Source organism: Rana temporaria, chromosome 5, assembly GCF_905171775.1.
Source record: "Rana temporaria chromosome 5, aRanTem1.1, whole genome shotgun sequence".
Lineage (NCBI taxonomy): Eukaryota > Metazoa > Chordata > Amphibia > Anura > Ranidae > Rana > Rana temporaria.
Window position 1 is genome coordinate 168,511,286 of NC_053493.1, and position 24,464 is coordinate 168,535,749.

The following is a 24,464-nucleotide window of genomic DNA, read 5'->3' on the forward strand; positions in this document are numbered from 1 at the left end:
CACCCCTGTCTGGTCCCATTGAACATCTCAAAAGTCCCTGATAGTATCCCATTCACCTTGACTCTTGCTGTTGGGTGTTTATACAGAGCATTTATCCACCCCATCATTTTTGGACCGATCCCAATGAACTCCAATGTGTTCAGTAGAAATCCCCAGTCTACCCTGTCGAACGCCTTTTCGGCGTCTATAGACAGGAGTAGACCTGGGGATTTACTATCTTTTAATATCTGTGTTAACAGGAGTGTTCTGATGCTGTTGTCCCTACCTTCCCTCCCAGGGACAAAGCCTACTTGATCAGTATGTACTAAATCTTTCATGATTATTTTCATTCTCCCGGCTAAGATTTTAGCAAACAATTTTACGTCCGCATTTAATAGCGAGATGGGTCTAAAACTAGAACATAAGGAGGGATCTTTACCTATCTTGGGAATTATTGTAATAGCGGCCTCTAATGCCTCTCGGCGAATATCCCAATTTGAACCAATACCGTTTATATAAGAGCACATCCTGGGGATCAGAATGTCACTGAACTTTAGGTAATATGCAGTTGTTAACCCATCGGGGCCTGGGCTTTTCCCCTTTGGTGACTCCTTTAAATTGTTACGAATTTCCATTTCCGTTATAGGTTCTTCTAAAAAGCTAATTTTATCCTCGGGTATTTTATTTAAACTTGTGTTGTTTAGGAATTTTTTTGCATTATCACTTCTCCTTTTAATTTTTTCGGGGGGGTCCCCTTGCGATATCGAATATAACTTCCCATAGTATTCTTGAAATACTCTTGCGATCTCAGATGTTGTATGTACCTTACCCCCTTTACCCGTTTGAATGCTTTCTATAAAATTACCCTTAGGTTTGTTTTTGAGCCCTTTTGCTAGGAATTTACCCGACAAGTCTCCCCATTGATACTTCTCTTTCTTACGTCTATGAAATGCCGCTCTATTTTCATATTCAATAAGATCTCTTAATTCCTCTCTTTTTAGGATAACATTACGCTCTGCTTCATGCCCTCCTGTTTGTTTATGGGTCTGTTCAAGATCAAAGATACTTTTATATAACTCATCGTATTTCTTCTTACTTTCTTTTTTTTTCGCTGATCCTATTGCGATCAGTATGCCTTGTGAGCCTCCCAAACTAATGATTCCGGCATATGTTCTGAGCAGTTTGCCTTGAAATACCATTCTAATTCCCGTTTTATCCTTTCTACAACCTCTTCATCCTGTATTAAATCCTCGTTAAGTCTCCATGTGGTGTTACTTTTCGGAGCTCCCTCGATTTTTACATTAATTGAAACTGGCGCATGATCCGACAGGGTAGTTATTCCAATTCCCGAACCTGTCACTACATCCAGTGAGCTATGATCCACTAAAAAGAAGTCGATCCTGGAGTACGTCCCGTGTACAGCGGAGTGGAATGAGTAATCCCGTGTTTTCGGATGTTGTATTCTCCAAACATCTATCAGTTGAAGTTGATGTAATTTTTTTTTAAGTAATTTTCTTTGTGCATCTCCAGTCCGCTGTACACGAGACGTACAGTCGACTTCTGGATCCAGACAGAGATTCATGTCGCCAGCAACAACTACCCGGCCTATCCTGAAATCCATAAACATCTCGGTGACCCCCCTAAGAAATCTCATGGAGTTCGTGTTTGGACAGTAAATATTTGCAATAGAATAATCCACTTCATTTATTTTTCCTCTAAGTAAAAGATACCGCCCCTCGGGATCTGCTTTTCTCTCTCCCAGGACAAATCTTACTTCCTTGGCAAAACCTATGGCAACTCCCTTTGCCCGTTTAGTCGGTGAGTCTCCGTAGTACCATAGTGGGTATTCCGGTGAACTTATTTTAAGATTTGACTCCTGCGAGATATGTGTCTCTTGTATGAGTACTATATCTGCTTTAAGATGTTTTATTTCTCTTAGAATATTGCCCCTTTTTAAAGGGGAGTTTAGTCCCCGTACATTATATGAGAGTATTTTTAAGGTTCCTGTTCTATCTACCAGATAGTCAATCTCCCCCCAACCACTCCCGCTACTTTATTGTTATTATTGTAGGTCTCTGTAGATTGCGACATATTAATCTTAATCTTGTATAGACAGGTTTTCCAATAAGCATCAGGGCAAAACCTCAACAGGTAACGTATTTCTGAAACAGATAATCGGAGATATTCCCCCCCGAACCCTCTCCCTTGCCCCCCCCACTTCTTCTGCACTATAACCACCCCATTCCCCCTATCCCTCCCCCCTCCCCTACCAATTGGGGCATTACGGCCTTAAATAGGCACATGGATCCGTGGCCAACCTACTCCACCCGGCCCTACGGTTCACGCCCCGGAGGTTGAGCTCTGCATGTGGGGCTACATCCAGGACTGTCACCACCAACCCCCCCAACCCAAGGGCTGGGGGCAGGTGAGTAGCCCCGGGGCCCCAGCAACCCCCCGAGCACAAGCCACCCGGCCCCCCCCCCCCATACCCTCCCCCCCCAACCACCGAACCCCCACCCCATCCCCCCCGCACCCCACCCCCCGACATCTTGCATCATCATTTTCAATTCTGGTTATTTATCCTATGCGGATCGTTTCTTGATTATTTTCCTCTTTTATTTCGTGACATAAGGTGCCATGTCTGATGACCCGGTATAGGAGATATCTTCTCCTGTGGTTCACTCCAACCAGGTATCTCTATCAATGGAATCTCCAGTCTCTTACAAAACTTTGTCATCTCTTCAGGAAACCTTAGGGTCGCGGACCTGCCCTCCTTCTTCCCAATTAAACACGCTGGGTAACCCCAAGAATATTGGATATTGTGAATTTTTAAATGTGCGAGTAGCGGTTTTAATAATCTCCTTCTAGAGAGGGTCTCAATAGCAAGGTCCGGAAAGATCTGTAAATCAGTCTCATTAAATGTAACCGGCCTGATGGTTTTAAGACGCTGCCAAATCTGTTCTTTATCTTGAAAATTATGAAATCTTGCGATCACATCTCTGGGTATTTCTGCTGCCAATTCCGCCGGTTTTCTAATCCTATGAATTCTCTCGAATTTGATTTTTTCCGTTTCTATTTTACCCAAAATGTGTCCGAATAATTTATCAAGTTTTTCTTGGAGATCTTCTCCTTCCTGGTCCGGTAAACCGCGGATCCTCAAGTTTTTCCTCCGGTTACGGTTTTCTTGATCTTCCATTCGGTACCGCAAATTCCTTTGTTCCATTTGTAATTCCTTCATTTGCATTTTTAACTCTGTCACCTCTGCTGCTTGATTATCCAGTTTTTCTTCAGTTTCTTCCACTCTTCTCAATAGGTGACTCATGTCTTCATGTACAATCGATATCTCGTTTTTTAACGAGAGCTCCATTCGTGAGATGGATGATTCTAATCGTGAAAACATCTCTAATAACTCTGTTTTTGATGGAGGTAAATCTTTATGGGTGGCGCCCTGTAGTTCCGCGACATCCTCATCTGTCTCTCTGATTGACACTGTTTCAGAATATCTTCTCTGACCATTTTTTTGTTGGCCTGATGATAATCTACTTTTGGCCCCAGATGTTTCACTAGGACAGTCTTTGGAAGTATTTTGTGTCATATATTTTTTTATAGTGCCAGGGCTGGCACTTATTTTGGGGCGTTGACTACGGCACCCCTAACTGGGCGACCTCTCATTTCTTATACCTTATACTCTGATACTTGCACAGAAATGATGATGGTCGACCACCCAAATGCCCTGGTCACAGCCAATTGATCGGCTATGAGAGTTTTCAATCCTGAACAGTTATTCCACTACTGACCACTCAGACAGTTCCGGCGGTTAAATAGCGGACTAATGAAATAAGTAGTGAGGCTAATATTTCCCTTCTAGCAGATCTTCTAGCAGATCGGGAGCTAAGTGGCAAAACGACAGATTTGCAAGCAAAAAATCATATATTTGAGGCTATGTAAAGCTGATAAAAAAATTTGTTCTCAAAAAAAAAAATGGATAAAAATATGAAATAGTCTCACCTCGTCAGTCCATCTGAGTACCGATAACCAATTTTTCTTACAGAGGGACCATCGATAGGCAAAAAGCAAAATCGAAAAGTGACTCACCGTTGGATTACAGTCCATTACAGGAACAATTACAGGAATGAGTTGCGGCTATAGTTACCCGTTGATGAACCTCTAAAGGACGGCATCTATGGTCTGTAGGGCCCCTCCTGAGCAGCAAAATCAAGAGCTGCGTCTCCCATCCTTTGATGTTAATGTATAGGATACGCCGTGTATCTCTAAGGCCGGCCTGTCGTATCTATGCGACTGATTCATAGAATCAGTTACGCATAGATATGCCTAAGATCCGACAGGTGTAAGTGACTTACACCGTCGGATCTTAGGCTGCAATTCCAGGCCGGCCGCTAGGTGGCGCTTCCGTGTCTTTTACGCGTCGAATATGCTAATGAGCATTTACGCCGATTCAGAAACGAACGCCCGCCCGTCGTTTTTTTTTTACGTCGCTTGCGTTTGGCTTTTTCCGGTGTATAGTTACCCCTGCTATGTGAGGCATATCCTATATTAAGTATGGCCGTCGTTCTCGCGCCGAGTTTTGAATTTTTACGTCGTTTGCGTAAGTCATTCGCGGATACGGATGGACGTAATTTACGCTCACGCCGAAACCAATGACATCCTAGCGACGTCATTGGGAGCAATGCACGCCGGGAAAATACGCAGACGGCGCGTGCGCAGTTAAATCGGCGCGATCTAAAGATCAGCTAACCTATCTGAATCTACCCCAATGAAATGGCTCTATTTGTTTGCTATTCTTTCACTGTCATGTCAACATGCTGGGGATGCAGAGAGGAAACTAAAGCATACCCTCCGCAGTCCACAACTTTAACAGAAAAAGTAGTGTCATGTTTAAATGTTTAGTTTAAATGTCAGGAATGGATGGACAGAAATACAAAATAATTTGGCTGGTAAAACAATTTTTTCTTTCTACATTTCATCTGTGTAATTTTATGTTTGCCAGGAGTTCAGCTTAAATCATTTTAATTACATAGACGACCATAGTTTGTAATCATATGTTTTTTTTAAATCTCTTGTGGATTCTGCTGACCTTCTCAATTAGGTTTCAGCAATTTGTAAGGCATCCCACTAGCTCTTCTTCTAGATTTTAAATCCATGTTATGAAGAATGCAGGAGAATGAGTGGGATACCCAGGATGGGAATACCCACAACTCCCACATGGGTAGAAACTTAAAAGTATAGCAGGGAGATGTTGTAATTACAGTTCCTAAGAGATGAAAAAAAAATATACCTAGGTGAAATTTTGATTCCACCCTTACCTAAATATAATTGTTGGTAAACTGCCCCTTTAATAAGTAAAGATCATTACCTGATCCAAAAATGCTTGAAGATTACATCCTTTTAGATTAAGATGATGAATTGTTGTAGGGTAGGTAGCATTGAGACTATCTAAAACCGCATTGTAGTTATCTCTTGTAATGTTCCATTCACTTATTTCAAACTCATTTATTAAGGAAAGGATATTGCTGAAATAAAAATGACATATGTTTGTTCATTCATATTATATATAAAATATAACACTTACATGCCATGGCAAACATTTTATAATTGTTACCTGTCCAAACAATCCCAGTAAGCAAGTGTTGCTTTGTATCCCAAGATGCAAAATATTGGAATAGAAGCATATAACGATGACATACTGTTGATAATCGCTATTGTTATAGCATCTTTTTCGCAGTCATTCCTGAAATGAAGTAAATGTTTTTTATGGCTGGTTGCTCAAGTTTGACATTTTAATGCATATACAGTATTTTATGCTTATTGCAAATATAGTCAACATTAGAATAAAAAGTCCAAATTCATCTCCAGCGGCGGCCCATCCATACAGGGTGCAGGGGCACTCCCCCCTAATCCCGGCTCCTAATTTACATGCAGGGTGCTGAGCACATGGATACCAATGGGGGTTTTATTTTTTATTTAATTTTTTTAAGAAGCATGTGATAAGAGCCTGAGGCACACATTAGTGTATGTGTGTAAATACTGGAACTCTTATGCCGCTTACACACGATCGGAAATTCCGACAAGAAAACCGTGGATTTTTTTCCGAATTAATTTTGGCTCAAACTTGTGTTGCATACACACGGTCATACAAAATTTAGACCGTCAAGAACGCGGTGACGTACAACACTACGACGAGCCGAGAAAAATTAAGTTCAATGTTTCCTTGCATGCGTCGGCTTGATTCCGAGCATGCGTGTTTTTTTTTTTGGCGTGTCAGAATTGCATACAGACAATCAGACTTTCCGACAAGAACTTTTCCTGTCGGAAAATTTCAGAACCAGCTCTCAAATTGTTGCTGTTGGAAATTCCAACAGAAAAAGTCCGATGGGGCCTACACACACACTCGCATCAAACTTTTGTCGGAAATTCCGATCGTGTGTACGCGGCATTAGTACTAAATCTTGTGTGTGTGTCACGTTAGCCTGAAGACATGTACCCCTCCCTTATCCATATCTCATGAAAGAATGTGCAGGGATAGAAGTTGGCAAAGTCGAGTGCCGGTATATCATAATAAAATGTGCTGGGTTGATTAATCTAATAATAAACAATGTGATCACAAATATTTTTGACTCTTTTTTTCAAACATGGTAAAATAAAGGTTACATTTAACTATTACACAGATTGAGTATCCTTTGATATTGGAAAAAAGGAAAAGAGAGACATTTTAAGTAAAATGTCCTCCATTAAGGAAATATATCTGTGGATACATATTAGAATTAGTATGCGATGTTGAGTTATCACTTGAGTATACATTTTTGATATGAGTTTAACAATTTTATTATTAATAATATAGATATATTGTAACTGGTTTAGACAATCTTTGGTTGGAAATTAAATACAGGTTATTGGGGAAATTTGTAAAATGGGATTAGTTTTGATTAAGATAATAATTTTGTAATTTTACATTTATACAATAAACCCTTATTGAGAGAAAAAAAAGATTAAGATGAGGTTGTTAATTGGAATACAGCTGCCATAATATTTAACAATGCCAAGATGGGTGGGATACCATATGCCCCGTACACACGATCGGAAATTCAGACAGTAAAAGTCCGATGTGAGCTTTTAAACGGAAATTCCGAACGTGTGTATGCTCCATCGGACTTTTGCTGTCGGAATTTCCGCTAACAAAAGATTGAGAGCTGGTTCTCAAATTTTCAGATGGAAAAAAATTCCATTTGAAAAAATCTGATCGTCTGTAGCAATTCCGACACGCAAAACTCAGACGCATGCTCGGAAACAATTTTACGCATGCTCGGAAGCATTAACCTTAATTTTCTCGGCTCGTCTTAGGGTTGTACGTCACCGCGTTCTTGACGTTCGAAAGTTCAGAGAATTTTTGTGTGACCGTGTGTATGCAAGCCGAGCTTGAGTGGAATTTTTTTCCAACAGAAAATGCGATCGTGTGTACGCGGCATAAGAAGATTTTCTACAAAAAATGAAATCTAAAGGTCTGATAATAATGTGCGGTCCATGATGTGAGAGTAATAATAAATACAATTTAAATATAACAGACCCATCACATCAAGTCCACACACCCTGTTAGGGTAGATGCCACCTGCAGCCTATTGTTTTATAGTTTTTAATAGTAAATTATATGCTGCGCTTTGGAATATCACACAATAAATGCATGCTGAAGATTAAAACAAACACATGTAGTGTTACTGTGACATAAGTGACATATGTGACATAGATGTGATATGACCAAAATAAAATTAATAACTATGTCAATTAAAACATTAATAATAGATTTAGGAGATTACAAAAAGATATATGCAGATGCCCAAGTCAGGATCTTACAAGTATGCATTTTGTCTGTATGGACATGTTTTCTGGATGTCCAGTGGCAAATGCTACTGCAAAGGCCACAGTAAATGTGTTATCATAATCAGTTTGTAAGTACAGTATGTGTAGGAGGCGGTCCTTAAGTGGTTAATGTGCATAACGAAGCCATAGGAGACAGTTTGGGACAAGTCCTTTATTAAAAATAAACGAACGATACCCCCTCCATAGGAGGTGCCCGGCAAAATGGCGCTCTCCTGGTGTGACAGCTCTTTTATAGCTGAAGGCGGGGCCACCCACGGAGAAAGGCCGGGGTTACCCACTGATGTGTACGGGTGACCCCGCCCCCGATGCGTCATGAGAAACCCGCGTTGCGCCAAAGGGGGCTTCCAGATTCCTATAAGCCCGCAGACCCCCACAACCACCGGGCAAGGGTTGTGGGTAGGGTTGTCCCGATACCACTTTTTTAGGACTGAGTACGACTACCGATACTTTTTTTTAAATGTGTCCCCAAATGCAGCCATGTCTCCCCACAAATGCAGCCATGTCCCACCACAGATGCAGCCATGTCCCCCCCAGATGCAGCCATGTCTCCCCCCATGCAGCCATTTCTCCCCCCATATCCAGCCATGTCCCCCCCATATCCAGCCATGTCTCCCCCCCATCGAGCCATGTCTCCCCCCCATCCAGCCATGTCTCCCCCATCCAGCCATGTCTCCCCCCATGCAGCCATGTCTCCCCCCATGCAGCCATGTCTCCCCCCATGCAGCCATGTCTCTCCCCCCATGTAGCCATGTCTCCCCCCATGTAGCCATGTCTCCCCCCCCTCCATCCAGCCATGTCTCCCCCCATGTAGCCATGTCTCCCCCCCATCCAGCCATGTCTCTCCCCCATGTAGCCATGTCTCCCTCCCATCCAGCCATGTCTCCCCCCATGTATCCATGTCTCCCCCCATGTAGCCATGTCTCCCCCCAAGTAGCCATGTCTCCCCCCCATGCAGCCATGTCTCCCCCTCATATCCAGCCATGTCCCGCTTACCTGCATCCCCGCTACCGCTGACTGTGTAATACGCGCCGGGAACATTACAGTTTTGAATAGCTGTAATGATTGGCACCGCGCTGCGTATAGACACTCCCCCTCGCTCGGGATTGGACAGTTCACCCGAGCAAGGGGGAGTGTCTATGCGCGGCGCGAATCATTACAGCTATTCAAAGCTGTAATGTTCCCGGTGCGTATTACACAGTCGGCGGTAGCGGGGATGCGGCGTAACGGTGGCGGGATGCGGCGTAACGGCGGCGACGGGGGGGGGAAGTAATCTATTTTGGTATCGGGGGTATTTGCGGGAGTACTAGTACTCCCGCAAATACTCGGAATCGGTCCCGATACCGATACTAGTATCGGTATCGGGACAACCCTAGTTGTGGGGATGAGGCCCTTGTCCCATCAACATGGGGACATCCTCACCATGTTGAGGGCATGTGGCCTGGTACGGTTCAGGAGGGGGGCCTGCTCTCTCTTCCCCCCTCTTTTCCTGCGGCCTGCCAGGTTGTGTGCTCGTTATAGCCGCGAGTAGTTTTTAAATTACTTTTTTTCCTTTAGAAATGTCATTTTGTGCAGGGACTTTTCTAAGCACAGGAAACATGTGCTACTTTACAGGCATACTATAGACACCCCCCAGGTACGAAGTTTAAAGGAATATTTCACTTTTATTGTTTCACCTTAAGCATTATTAAAATCACTGCTCCCGAAAAAACTGCAGTTTTGAAAACTTTTTTTTGCATTGATAACAGGGTCCCCAAACACTTTTTTCGACAATAAATTGCATATTAGCCTTTAAAATTAGCACTTTTGATTTTTCATGTTCGTGTCCCATAGATTTTAACGGTGTTTGCGTGTTCGAACAAATGTTTTGCCTGTTCGCATGTTCTGCTGCGAACCGAACCGAAAATATATTTCATATTCTAGGTTCTTCAAAGTAGCCACCTTTTGCTTTGATTACTGCTTGGCACACTCTTGGCATTCTCTTGATGAGCTTCAAGAGGTAGTCACCTGGCGCAGCACCCCATCACTCTCCTTCTTGGTCAAAAAGCCCTTACACAGCCTGGAGGTGTGTTTGGGGTCATTGTCCTGTTGAAAAATAAATGATGGTCCAACTAAACGCAAACCGGATGGAATAGCATGCCGCTGCAAGATGCTGTGGTAGCCATGCTGGTTCAGTATGCCTTCAATTTTGAACAAATCCCCAACAGTGTCACCAGCAAAGCACCCCCACACCTCCTCCTCCATGTTTCATGGTGGAAACCAGGCATGTAGAGTCCATCCGTTCACCTTTTCTGCGTCACACAAAGACACAGGGGTTGGAACCAAAGTTTGGACTCATCAGACCAAAGCACAGATTTCCACTGGTCTAATATCCATTCCTTGTGTTCTTTAGCCCAAACAAGTCTCTTCTGCTTGTTGCCTTTCTTTAGCAGTGGTTTCCTAGCAGATATTCTACCATGAAGGCCTGATTCACACAGTCTCCTCTTAACAGTTCTAGAGATGTGTCTGCTCAAAAGGTGGCTACTTTGAAGAACCTAGAATATGAAATATATTTTCAGTTGTTTCACACTTTTTTGTTATGTATAATTCCACATGTGTTAATTCATAGTTTTGATGCCTTCAGTGTGAATCTACAATTTTCATAGTCATGAAAATAAAGAAAACTCTTTGAATGAGAAGGTGTGTCCAAACTTTTGGTCTGTACTGTGTGTGTATATATATATATATATATATATATATATATATATATATATATATATATATATATATATTGTGACAGAGTACATGATTCCAGGTATGTCAGTGTGAGATTGGAAAGGTCAGCTTTCCCTGTCTTAGAAAGGGTTAAGCCTGGCCCAACAGGTAAACCTCCTCTCTCTCCCTATTAATTAGCCTGCACCTGATAGAGTCTGGGAGAGGGAGAGCTCAGTGTGAGATCCAGGCTGTGCTGGATGGGCAGACTGAAGTCTGTCTGTGTATCTGAGGAACAAGGTCTGTCAGAACTTATTGTTTATATTGAACTGTTGTTTTTGTTTGTTTATACTGGAGGCCGGAATAGCCGCTCCAGTAACCCGTAGTGAGGGACACTACTGTTTAGTTAGCCTCCTAAGCTGGAGTAGGCCTTTTTGTTTGTATTATTATTTTTGATGCAATAAAGCCATATTTATTGCTATTTTGGTGACTTTGCTGCGCTGCATGTTTCACTATTTCTACTAACCCAAGCGACTTTGCCACAAGTGGTGTCAGAAGTGGGATGTTCGCTGTTGTACCGGTCACTTTACAGTTACAGTGGCCTTAAAGGTACAGGACCCAGAAAATGGAAGATATTGTAAAAGCCCTGTTACAAGCTACCTCTGTGCAGCAAGAGACTAATAGACAGGCCGCTGCAGCAGCTGCAGTACAGCAGGAGACCAACAGGCTCCTGACTTTGCAGATTGAAGCTTTGACTAAAGCACAACAGTCAGACCATGCTGTTCTCAAAGCAACCCTGGATCAGATGACTACCCAAGGGTCTACTAACCCACCAGCAGGGGGGGTAAGCCAAATTCGTGCAAGCAGCTGTATGCAGAAAATGACCCCGGATGATGATGTGGAGACTTATCTACTGGCGTTCGAACGGACCGCCACCCGAGAAGGCTGGGCCCCAGGACAGTGGGCTGGAATCCTTGCACCCTTCCTCCTGGGAGAAGCACAGAAAGCCTATTTTGATCTGGATGAGGTGGCTGCTGCAGACTATCCCAAACTGAAAGGAGAGATCCTGGCTCGCTTAGGGGTGACTTCCACAGTGAGGGCCCAACGTTTCTACAACTGGAGGTTCAAAGAAGGAAAAGCGCCAAGATCCCAGATGTTTGACTTAATTCATCTGGCTCGGAAGTGGCTCAAACCAGAGACTCAAACCCCTGCACAGATTATAGAAGCGCTTGTACTGGACCGGTACGTGAGAGAGCTTCCAAGTGGCCTCCGAGAGTGGGTCACTCAGGGAAATCCCCTGGACTGTGATAGTATGGTCGCACAAGTGGAGCGGTACCTGTCTACCAAAAATTTGGACCGATCTCTCTCTAGGACGACCGGGAAAACACAGAGAACAGGAGACCGGAGGAGTGGAGTGGAAGCAGACTTCGGATCGGGAGCCCGTTTTTCCAAAACAGACTTTAGAGGTCAAAACCCTGGGAAAGAGGACCACCCTAGGAGAAACTCCATAACTTGTTTTGAGTGTGGCGCCAAAGGACATGTCAGGGCGAGATGCCCCAATCTTCCTGAGCCCATGCAGTGTGGTCTAGGGGAAGATTCCTATGATTTTTGTGGACTCATTTGTTTAGCAGGCCTGGTAGAAGGGGGACATACCTTCCGAGTACCTGTCCTGCTGGACAAACAAGAGACAGTGGCCCTGGTGGACTCTGGCAGTGCCCTGACTTTGGTAGCCAGTAAATTGGTAAAACCTTGTTGGATACAGAAGCATAGAACCATGGGGGTATTGTGTATTCATGGGTGTACTGTGCGGTATCCTACTGCCAACATAGAAGTGTTAGTACAGGGCAGTTTGGTAAGGATCGTAGCAGTGGTAGTTCCTCGTCTACCATATCCTTTGATAATAGGAAGGAATTTCCCTAATTTCCATGCTCTGTTACAGTCCCCTGTGATGGGAGAACAAGGGGAACCTGAAGTGGAGCAGAGAAATACAGGGGTCCATGAAGTATTTCCCTTTGCTCATCCTGACTTGTATATCTCTAATCCAAAAAGAGGTAAAACGAGACGGGAACGCAGGGGGAGCAAGCTAAGATTTAATAGGGCTGTCAAGGAAGTCCTGTTGAATCAGCGTGGGGAGCAGTCCAGGAGAGTCGGGGCCCCACGACAGACAGAAGATGAGGCAGAGGTTGGTCAACCGGAACCCCCCCCAGAGGCTACCAGTGAAGGGGACGAGGGGGATACAGATGTCCTGGATATTTCGGGTAGTGGCTTTGGCCGGGATCAGGCAGATGATCCCCTGTTGCAGGAAGCCAGGAGTAATGTTGTGGAGGTTAATGGGGTACCAGTGGAAGGGGTAACGGGAAAGGCCTATCCCTATTTTGTCCTTAAAAATGATCTCCTTTACAGAGTGACCTCCGATGAGGGACAAGAGCTTGAACAACTGGTTGTGCCTTCATCATACACCCGGAAAATCCTGGATTACTCTCACTCTCATCTTCTGGGGGGACATTTAGGGGTGGAGAAAACCCAAGAACGGGTGCTCAGGAGGTTCTTTTGGCCTGGGGTATATGAGGGGATTTAAAGATATTGTGCTTCTTGCCCGGAATGCCAGCTGGCATCTCCCAGACCGAAGTTGAGAGCCCCACTCATACCTCTCCCTATAGTTGATGTTCCGTTTGAGAGGATTGGCATGGACCTAGTGGGTCCCTTAGAGAAAACAGCTCGAGGGCACCAGTACATCTTTGTCATCCTCGATTATGCCACCAGATACCCAGAAGCCATTCCACTACGCAAGGCTAATGCTAAAAGTATTGCTAAAGAGCTGGTTCAGATGTTTACACGGGTGGGGATACCCAGGACATTGCTCACGGATCAGGGGACACCGTTTGTCTCCCGTATTATGAAAGAGCTATGTCAGCTATTTAATGTACAGACTCTGAGAACGTCAGTGTATCACCCCCAGACCGATGGTTTGGTAGAAAGGTTTAACCGGACCCTAAAGGGGATGTTGAGAAAAGTCGTTAGCAGGGATGGGAAGGATTGGGACTTGTTACTTCCTTACCTGTTATTTGCGGTTCGAGAGATTCCCCAAAGTTCTACGGGCTTCTCCCCATTTGAGCTTTTATATGGTAGGCATCCCCGGGGTATACTGGATATCCTAAAGGAAACCTGGGAAGAACAGGGGGTAACTGGGACCAATGTCCTCCAGTATGTTGAAGATATGCGGGTGCGTATGGCTCAGATTGCCCCTCTTGTTCGCCAGCATATGGAGCAGGCGCAGAGTAGGCAGAAGTCCTACTATGACCAGAGGGCCCTAGTGAGACAGTTTGAAAGGGGGGACAGAGTAATGGTTCTAGTACCCACCGCAGAAAGCAAACTTCTAGCACAGTGGCAGGGACCCTATGAGGTCCTGGAAAAACTGAGCCCAGTAAATTATAAAATTAGTCAGCCAGGACGCCGGAAGAAGGAGGCCATCTTCCACATAAACCTCCTTAAGCCATGGAGGGCTAGAGAGGACTGCATGGCCACAGTGGGTGACAACCCACCTGTTCCACAGGCACCTAGTTCTTCAGTGACAATCTCTCCAGAGCTGACACCTGAGCAAGTAGAGGAAGCTAGAGGCCTGGTTGAGAGGAATAGTGATGTCTTCTCCCCTGACCCTGGACAAACCCGAGAAATTACCCATGATATTATTACAGAACCAGGGGTTGTCATAAGAGTGAAATCTTACCGCATTCCGGAGTCCAAGAGGGAAGCTGTAAGGGCTGAAGTCAGGAAAATGCTTGAGCTTGGAGTGATAGAGGAGTCCCACAGCCAGTGGTGCAGCCCCATTGTTCTAGTGCCTAAACCTGATGGGTCCATCAGGTTCTGTAATGACTTCAGGAAGTTAAACGAGGTGTCTAAGTTTGACGCCTACCCCATGCCTAGGGTGGATGAACTGGTAGAGCGATTAGCCAAAGATAGGTTCTTCACCACGTTGGACCTGACAAAGGGTTATTGGCAGATCCCGTTGACAAAGCATGCTCGAGAGAAGACAGCCTTTGCCACTCCTGATGGCCTGTTCCAGTACAGGATTATGCCTTTTGGCCTCCATGGAGCTCCAGCCACTTTCCAAAGGCTAATGGATAAGTTGCTCAGGCCCCATACCGAATATGCAGCCGCATACTTGGATGATGTGATCATTCATAGCCCGGACTGGGAAAGCCATCTGGACAAAGTGCAGGCAGTCTTGGACACTCTTAGAAGCGCGGGGTTGACAGCTAACCCCTCTAAATGTGCATTGGGTCTAGCTGAGGCTAGATACTTGGGTTACCTGGTTGGCAGGGGACTTGTTAAACCGCAAATGAACAAGATAGGAGCTATACAGAACTGGCCCAGGCCGTTGAGGAAAAAACAAGTCAGAGCCTTTTTGGGGATCGTAGGCTACTATCGGAGGTTTATTCCTCACTTTGCTACAAGGGCTGCCCCGCTCACTGACCTTATTAAAGCCAGAAGTTCAGACACGGTAAAGTGGAACAGCAAGGCTGAGGAAGCCTTTGCTGGTCTTCGGGCAGCGCTTTGTGCCCAACCCGTGCTTGTGGCTCCCGACTTTGGGAAGGAGTTCTTTCTCCAGACTGATGCCTCAGAGGTGGGTTTGGGTGCAGTGTTGTCCCAATATGTGGATGGTGAGGAACACCCTGTCCTATATTTGAGTCGGAAGTTGTTACCCCGAGAACAGCGCTACGCCACAGTCGAAAAAGAGTGTTTGGCGATTAAGTGGGCAGTAGAAACACTCCGCTACTACGTGTTGGGCAGACGGTTTACCCTGGTCACAGACCATGCTCCGTTAAAATGGATGCACACCAACAGGGACAAGAACGCTCGGGTTACGAGGTGGTTTTTGTCCCTACAGCCCTTTTCTTTTGTGGTACGACACAGGGCAGGTCTCCTCCACAGTAACGCAGATGCTCTGTCCCGAGTACAAGGGTTTGCAGAGGTGGCCGCTTCCCACACAGGTGTTAAGCTGGGGGGGAGGATATGTGACAGAGTACATGATTCCAGGTATGTCAGTGTGAGATTGGAAAGGTCAGCTTTCCCTGTCTTAGAAAGGGTTAAGCCTGGCCCAACAGGTAAACCTCCTCTCTCTCCCTATTAATTAGCCTGCACCTGATAGAGTCTGGGAGAGGGAGAGCTCAGTGTGAGATCCAGGCTGTGCTGGATGGGCAGACTGAAGTCTGTCTGTGTATCTGAGGAACAAGGTCTGTCAGAACTTATTGTTTATATTGAACTGTTGTTTTTGTTTGTTTATACTGGAGGCCGGAATAGCCGCTCCAGTAACCCGTAGTGAGGGACACTACTGTTTAGTTAGCCTCCTAAGCTGGAGTAGGCCTTTTTGTTTGTATTATTATTTTTGATGCAATAAAGCCATATTTATTGCTATTTTGGTGACTTTGCTGCGCTGCATGTTTCACTATTTCTACTAACCCAAGCGACTTTGCCACAATGTATATATATATATATATATATATATATATATATATATATATATATATATATATATATATATATATATATATATATATATATATATTTATTTATTTATTTATTTATATAAAAATTGTTAAATGCATGTTATCCATTTCTATTGGGGTAAAACAGCCAATCATTTATTCCTGGTAATTAATGAGCAATGGTATTATATTTACATTTTCAACAATTTATTATATCGCTTTGCTATACATGTGGATCTGATAAGTTCCACATTGTGGTCTAGATTAAAGGGGAATCCATGTAGTTTCATAAATTAACATTCAACACAGTGCAGCGCTCTGCAAGAATGATCAAATTTCCAAAGTAATGCTGTATGTATAAACAATGCTTGCTACCGTTAAGATGAACAGTGCTGTTTAATTCATAAAGTTAATAAGAAATTAAAGTTCACAGTCAAAATTTGACATTGATATTGGTGAATGTTACCAGTGACCTCGGAGTGGATAGTGAAGGAAACAATCATCTGGGAGGCTTGCTTAGAGGGGGTTTGAACACCAATCACCATCCAAAGAAGTGGAGGAGGAATCCAGTTCCCAAAGGGGGTGTGTAATGGCTGGAAGAGCTAGCTCCAAGGTGGATGCCGTGGCTACATGGTAACCAGCAGGAGGGGTGGAAAGGCAGCCTATATGATGATGATGGCTCCAGAGGGAACAAGCAAGTCGAGCAGAGCCGATACTTTCAGTGCGCCTGCGCGCCTCCTGTGACGTCAATGCTATGCCGTGGATGAAAGGGGAAGTGCCCTGAAGTCAGCTGTTCAGATGTCCACTGTTCTGTTGCTGTGATTCCCTCTGGAACGGTCATCATCATACAGGCTGCCTTTCCACCACTCCTGATGGTTACCATCTAGCCACGGCATCCACCTTGGAGCTAGCTGGAACAGCTAGTAGCCATTACGCTCCCCGATTGGGAACTGAATTCCTCCTCCGTTCCTTTGGATGGTGATTGGTGTTCAAACCACCTCTAAGCAAGCCTCTCGGATGATTGTTTCCCCCACTATATACTCCGAGGTCACTGATAATGTTCACCAATATCAATTTTAATCAATTGTAGGGTGAATAATGAGACCTGAAAATATTATATCAGAAAGTGTATCAAAATTAACCAGGCAGCGCTAAGCAGAAAACAAAAAATTTAAAACTTTCAACAAATTTCAAACAGTGTCTCTGGTTAAAAAGTCCTTATATAATAGTGTCAATCTTTGGTGAAAAGACTGGGATGAAAAAGTCTATTTCAAAGCGGAGTCCAATTAAACCCAAGATGAGACGTTAGATGCAAGCGAAAAACACCTCCACGCATGTGCTCGTAGAAATTAGAGGGGGATGTGTGAAGAGAGACCCCCTCTTGAGTATCCTCTTACCCTAGAGCGAAAGTCTATCAGAGTGTCAGCAGTACAATCTCAGCCACGATCTCCGATCAGCTTCTCTGATTTAAACAGGGTTCAACCATAGAAAGAGACACAGGAAACCAACACATAGCGTGATCCTGTTTCAAACTTTTAATCTCCAAATAAAAACATCATCCAATACACTCACATGAAGTAAACTTTTTATCGGCATGTATCACAAAAATACCCGCGTCAGTGCTAGCATCAAGCCGTCGGCGTCTCCTACCACTCACTGCTGGTCTAGCTGCGAGGAGGGGGGCGATCACTGATGCCGTCTGATGTTCCACCTGCTTTACTTGGTTCCGCCCTGACTAGTTTCGTCACAAGTACATCATCTGAGGGTGGAGCCAAGTGCCGCTTATCACTTCTTTATCCCATTTACGTTACACCGCCACAGGTTTACAGCATAAGTGCCTGATTCACAAATAATATGTCATTTGATGGCAATAATTACATGTAAAACATATCCATGCCTGCTTTCTTTGGGGGATAGGAGTTTGAAGTAAGATTTAGGAGAACGAAAAAAAAAAAAAAAAAAGAAGAACGGAAGAATTGTCCAGAAGGAAAGAAAGCTGACATCTCTCAGACAAAAGATTTTGAGATTTCTGGTAAAGTATAGATTTCTATATATCTGTAGGCAATGACTAGAGACATATACCTGGATGACTGTTTAATTCTTGTAGCATAGAAAATTTGGAATTGTAATAATTCTAACTGCAGTATGATTTGTTCTTTTTCCAATCAAACAGAGCAATACACATATATGTATTATTCCAATTGAAATTGATTTCAGTTTCTAGTAAATGGTTTAGTTATGATGTATGCTTAAAACAAAATAATTTATTGGAAATGATCTTTACCTTAAATATAAGTCCTGGTTAAAGCACCAATTCTGTACATGGTATAACAAGTTTGTCCATGTGCTGTTAAAGTAATTGAGCTTACGAAATCTGTTGACTGAGAAAAAGGTCACGTGTCGAAACCTTGTTTTCACATTCTGCTGAGCCACTGATAAGCTATTAATTACTCTTAATGAATTACTCAGTTTTGTTACAATGATATTTTGAAACAAGATCCTGAGGTTATATTCTTATCATTGGTATTAGCCACATTATTGAAATGTTGATCCATATTCTTTGCATGTAACCTATTATATTTTGATCTTATTTTGCAAAGATTTTTAGTAAATAAATATATATATATATATATATATATATATATATATATATATATATATAATTTGCACACTTTTGTATTCCCTTTGTCTTAAGGTTAGCGCGAATAAACAAATTTGAGTTATTATGTTGACTTATGTAAATCTCGTTAATTATGCTTGCTTATTTTCATAAGTATAAAACTGTTTAATACTTCAGTATAAACATTCTGACATGGCGTATACAGTGAGTATTAAAGTGGAAGTAAGCCCTCCTATCGTTTTTATCCAAGGCAGCTGCCATCTTGGCCTTTGTTTAACCTTCAACTGCCATGATTCTGCACATGTGATCAGTTATGACACCAATTATTGGATGGTGTGAAAGTTTGGTTGACAGCACAACCAATGCGACAGCTAACATTTCCGGCATGCCAGGAATGTTAACTGTTTTTTAAACTATCCAATCGATGGGTTTACTTCCGCTTTAAGTTGTGTTACAGTCAGGGTTTGAACATAACATACCCATGCAGGAGTTGTATGGGTTGTATTAGGAACACCTGTGAGTACGTAACAAAAAAATACATAAAACAAGAACATGACCCGATGAACAGAGGGATTAAATTAGACACGAGATACAGTTCAACCAGAGATTTTGCACAATTAAAAGTCGACAACAAGACACCTTTCAACTCTTGATTTCACAGTCCACAGACCTAAAAACTCTGCCAAGTCGTACACAGCACGATGGGACATTTTGGGGCAGACTGGACTGAAACTCATACCTGCCGATATTCATACTCCCAGAATTGTCTGATTCGGTACAGTAGGTTTGCGTCAAGTTTCAGAACTGTGCACTCCAAAAAGAGTTGCCCGAACACGCTACTGCCCTTGAGATTTACACATCAGAGCCATTTAAACTAGTAACTATGGTCTTTCTGACAGTGTCTAAAACCTCCTCAGGATATTGATATGCCCTGGTGTTTGTGGATAATATCTCCAAGTTCGCTATTATGGTCCCTACTTGCAACTACACAGCTATTACCACAGAAGCCTCCTGCAGATGGAAATTCACAATACTGAAGCAGAGCATGATCCCATCCCTTTGGTGATTGGGCCACAGGGCAGTATTCCAACATAACGACCCAAAAACACCTCCAAGATGACCACTGCCTTACGAAAGAAGCTGGGGTAAAGGTGATGGCCTAACCAAGCATGTCTCCAGACCTAAACCCTATTAAGCATCTGTGTGGCATCCTCAAACAGAAGGTGGAGGAGCGCAAGGTCTCTAACATCCGCTATCTCCGTGATGCCGTCATGGAAGAGTGGAAGAGGACTCCAGTGGCAACTTGTAAAGCTCTGGTGAACTCCATGCCCAAGAAGGTTAAGGCAGTGCTGGAAAATCATGGTGACCACACAAAATATTGCACAGAAAATATTGACACTTTGAGCCCAATTTGGACATTTTCACTTTTGTGGCCAGCGGTTTAGACATTAATGACTGTGCGTGGAGTTATTGAGGGGAGAGCAAATTTACACTGTTATACAAGCTGTACACTCACTACTTTACATTGTAGAATTGTGTTTCTTCAGTGTTGTCACATGACAAGATATAAAATATTTACAAAAATGTGAGGGGTGTACTCACTTTTGTGAAATACTGTTTATATATACCGTATTTATCGGCGTATAACACACACCCTAACTTTAGGAGGGATGTTTCAGGAAAAAAACTTTCCACAGCCCCCTGTGTATAACACGCAGGCACAGTTTACCCTCTATTTTTAGGGTAAAAAAGTGAGTGTTATACGCCAATAAATACAGTATATATATATATATATATATATATATATATATATATATATATATATTTAGTAAAGTTTGGGGGCTATAGCTCAGTGGGATTAAGTGCATAAACCGTTTGGGGGGGGGGGGAGGCTTTTATTCACAGACAAACCAAAATAAGGCTTTGCTCAGCACACAAGGAAAAACTATAACACAAAAGTCCGCTTAGCTTCGGCATCAAATAAAAGTCTGCTTTTCTTCAGCACAAAACAAGTCAAAGCAAAAACACATACAGTTTGGTTGTAGACGGGTCTTCACCCCCCGTATTTCAAAAGGCCTCACTGTATTCTTAACGGCTCCCAGCATACTCCCAGCTCATCTTCACAGGTGCAATCCCCATACTCCTCCACACACCTCTAGCACCACTTCCTGTTTTTTGGGCTGTTCTCTGGAAGTGTTAACTCTCTGTGTGCCGACTCCCAGTGGTTAGGGGTGGAATTAGGTGAAAGTGCTATTCGGGTTCCCACCCGAATAGCACTTTTGAGCCTCCAAAATTCCAGGCCCCAAATGACTCTACCAAGACAGAGAGGACTGCGAGCCAGTCCACTCTGGATTAACTCTTACGCCTGGAATCCTTCACCCATTTTGGGTGACCCCCTGAACACTCTCTCACAGCAATTTAAAGGGACCATAGCCCAAATAGTGGTGCTGTATAGCACCTGTCCAGGACCCAACCCTGGAGTCCTGTACATACCCCCCCTCTTCCTCAACGCGGAGGTGTTGGAGGCACCACTTGACATCATACAATGGACTCGGGAGAGGGCATCAGCATTCTGATGTTGTCTCCCGGGTCTGTGCTCTACCATGAAATTGAACTCCTGGAGCGAAAGGAACCACCTTGTTACCCTGGCATTGGTGTGCTTGTTCTGTCTCATCCAGGGAAGGGGAGCGTGGTCTGACACCAAGCGAAACCTCCTACCCAGGAGGAAATATCGTAGGGAGACCAAAGCCCAACTTGATGGCCAAACACTCCCGCTCCACCACCGCGTAGTTTCTCTCAGCTGCCATCAGCTTCCTACTAAGAAAAACCACGGGGTGCTCCTCTCCATTGATATCCTGAGACAGGACCGCTACCAACCCTTCACTTGAAGCATCTGTCTGCACTACAAAATCGTTTGTAATATCTGGAGCTACAAGCACCGGATCTTGGCACAATGCTGTCTTAAGCTTTTGAAAAGCTGTCTCGGCCTCAGCGTTCCACTTTATCATCACGACTTTCTGCCTTTGGTGAAGTCAGTCAGCAATAGTGGCAAAGTTGGGGACAAACCTCCTATAATAGCCAACTTTGCCCAAAAAAGCTCTGACCTGCTTCTTGGTTAGGGGACGGGGCCAGCCCTGTATGGCTTCCACCTTACTCATTTGGGGCTTCACCTGCCCTCTACCCACAATATACCCTAGGTATTTTGCTTCCTCCATCCCAATGGCACACTTCTTCAGATTGATGGTGAACCCTGCTCTTCTCAAGGAGTCTACGATCCGAATCGGTGCTGAAGATGACTATGTCATCTAGGTAGACGGAAGCGTACCGTTGGTGTGGACGCAGAGTTTTGTCCATGGCCCTTTGGATCGTGGCGGGGGCTGAGTGTAGACCAAATGGCATCCTTTTATATTGGAAGTGGCCTTCCGGGGTAGAGAAGGCTGTTTTCTCCCTGACTTCCTTAGTCAGGGGAATCTGCCAGTACCCTTTTGTGAGGTCCAGCGTGGTGATGTACCTGGCAGGACCCAACATCTCAATTAGCTCATCTACTGGCATGGGAAATGCGTCAAACTTGGAGACTTCATTAAGTTTTCTGAAGATGTTGCAGAAGCGGAGGGTGCCATTGAGTTTGGGTACCAACATGATTGGACTTGACCACTCGCTCTGCGACTCTTCAATGACTCCAAGCTCGAACATTCTTTTGACCTCTTCCGACACGGACACCCTATGAGCTTCCGGGATACGGTAAGGCTTTAACCGGATTTTTACATTGGGCTTGGTCACAATGTCATGACGATGACGTTGGTGAGACCGGGCAACCCTGAAAACATGTCCCTATTTCTTTATAGAAACTCTTTTGTTTGCTGGGTTTGTGGCCTAGTCAGGGTAGCAGCAACCTGCACCAGGTCGATCCATGAATGATCCCCTGACTGTACCCCTACTACAGCGGACACTTGTTCTCTGTCTCTCCAGGTTTTGAACAAATTGACGTGATAGATCTGGTATGGTTTTCTTTTCCCTGGCTGGTGTACTTGTAGTCTACCTCACCGACTTTCTCTACCACCTCAAACGAGCCTTGCCACTTGGCCAAGAATTTGCTCTCCACCGTGGGTATTAGAACAGCCACCCTGTCTCCTACTTGGAACTGTCTAATTTTAGCTGACTGGTTATACACTCTTCTTTGGGCATCCTGAGCCTTCTGCATGTGCTCCCTCACCAGTGGCATCACCTTAGCCACTCTCTCTCACATTTGAGAGATATGCTCTACCACAGTTTTATGCAGTGAGGACTCACTTTCCCACGTTTCTTTTACCAGATCGAGTAACCCCCGGGGCCTTCGTTCATACACTAACTCAAATGGTGAGAAGCCTGTGGATGCTTGTGGAACCTCCCGGATAGCAAACAACAGGGCAGGGAGTAACATATCCCAATCCTTCCCATCTTTCTGGACCACTCTTTTCAACATGGACTTTAGGGTTTTATTAAACCTCTCAACTAGGCCATCGGTCTGTGGGTTATAGACGGACGTCCGCAACTGCTTAATTTGAAACAGTTTGCACAAGTCCGCCATCACCTTTGACATAAAAGGGGTACCCTGGTCTGTCAGTATCTCTTTGGGGAACCCAGTTCGTGAGAACATTTGAAATAATTCCCTGGCAATGGCCTTATAGGAGGTTTTCCTTTAAAGGGACCGCTTCTGGATCCCTAGTCACGTAATCTAGGATGACTAATATGTATTGGTGCCCCCGTGCTGACTTTACCAGGGGGCCCACAAGATCCATAGCGATCCGCTCGAACAGGACCTCAATAATTGGCAAGGGTACCAGAGGGTTTCTATAGTGGGGCACTGGGGCGGTTAACTGGCAAATGGGATAAGACGCACAATATCTTTTAACCTCGGCCTTCACCCTTGGCCAGTAAAACCGGTCGGTTATCCTGGCCTCTGTTTTCTCCACCCCCAGGTGTCCTCCCAGTGCATCGTTGTGGGCCAGATCAAGGAGCAGCCGCCTATACAGTTGGGGAACCAGCAACTGCTCTATAGTTTCCCTTCGGCTCTCAGCCACTCGATATACCAAGTCCACCTTCCATGCAAAGTGAGGAAACCTCTGATCTGCGCCTGGAATTTGTGAGACCCCATCAATAACAGAAACCTGCTCTTGAGCATTGACCAAAGTAGGGTCCTGTAATTGGGCGGTGCCAAATGCACCCCTGAATACATCCAGGTCTGGATGTACTGGCCTTGAGGATGTTTTCCCTTCACCCTCCTCAACCGGGGAGAGCTCCTCCTCATCCTCCCCCAGCATAACTTGTAATGGGAAGACTTCCCCCCCCTCAGAGATCAACTCAGTTTTAAGACCTGGGACAGGGGCATTATCCTCCACATTAGCATTCTCTGCAATTTTATTATCGGTGACAGGTATCTCCATCTCAGAGGGCTGTGTTGTGGAGGTTTCAGGATCGGAACCCTCAGACCCTGTCCCTTCCAGGCCCATTGTCCTCAGTTCTCCTGGCAGCCCCATCTGTACCTGGTTCCATAGTTCCAGAAATAGTGGACAGTCCTGCCCCACTATGATGTCATGAATTAAACTTTTTACCACCCCAACCTCCTGTGTAACTGAGGTATGGCCATAGGAAACCGTCACCGGGACCAAGGGGTACTCCTTAGTGTCCCCATGGATACATACTACCTGTAGAGTCTTAGTTACTGGACCAAGCCTCCCAAGTTCCCTGGCATGTACCAGTGTTACCATGCTACTGGAGTCCAGTAGAGCCCTGGCAGGAAGGTGGTTCACCCACACTTC

The 24,464-nt window shown here is 44.4% G+C and overlaps 1 protein-coding gene across 1 annotated transcript in view; it reads right to left on the bottom strand.

Moving 5' to 3' along the window:
- The window catches only part of LOC120940468 (sodium-dependent neutral amino acid transporter B(0)AT3-like), a 172,498-nt gene that overhangs the window by 38,308 nt on the left and 109,726 nt on the right, over window positions 1-24,464 (bottom strand). The window contains exons 7-8 of the mRNA XM_040353349.1: window positions 5,600-5,728; window positions 5,354-5,510 (exon numbers count right to left, since the gene is read on the bottom strand). Coding sequence (XP_040209283.1) covers window positions 5,354-5,510; window positions 5,600-5,728 — 286 coding nt within the window. The remainder of the gene's footprint in view (window positions 1-5,353; window positions 5,511-5,599; window positions 5,729-24,464) is intronic.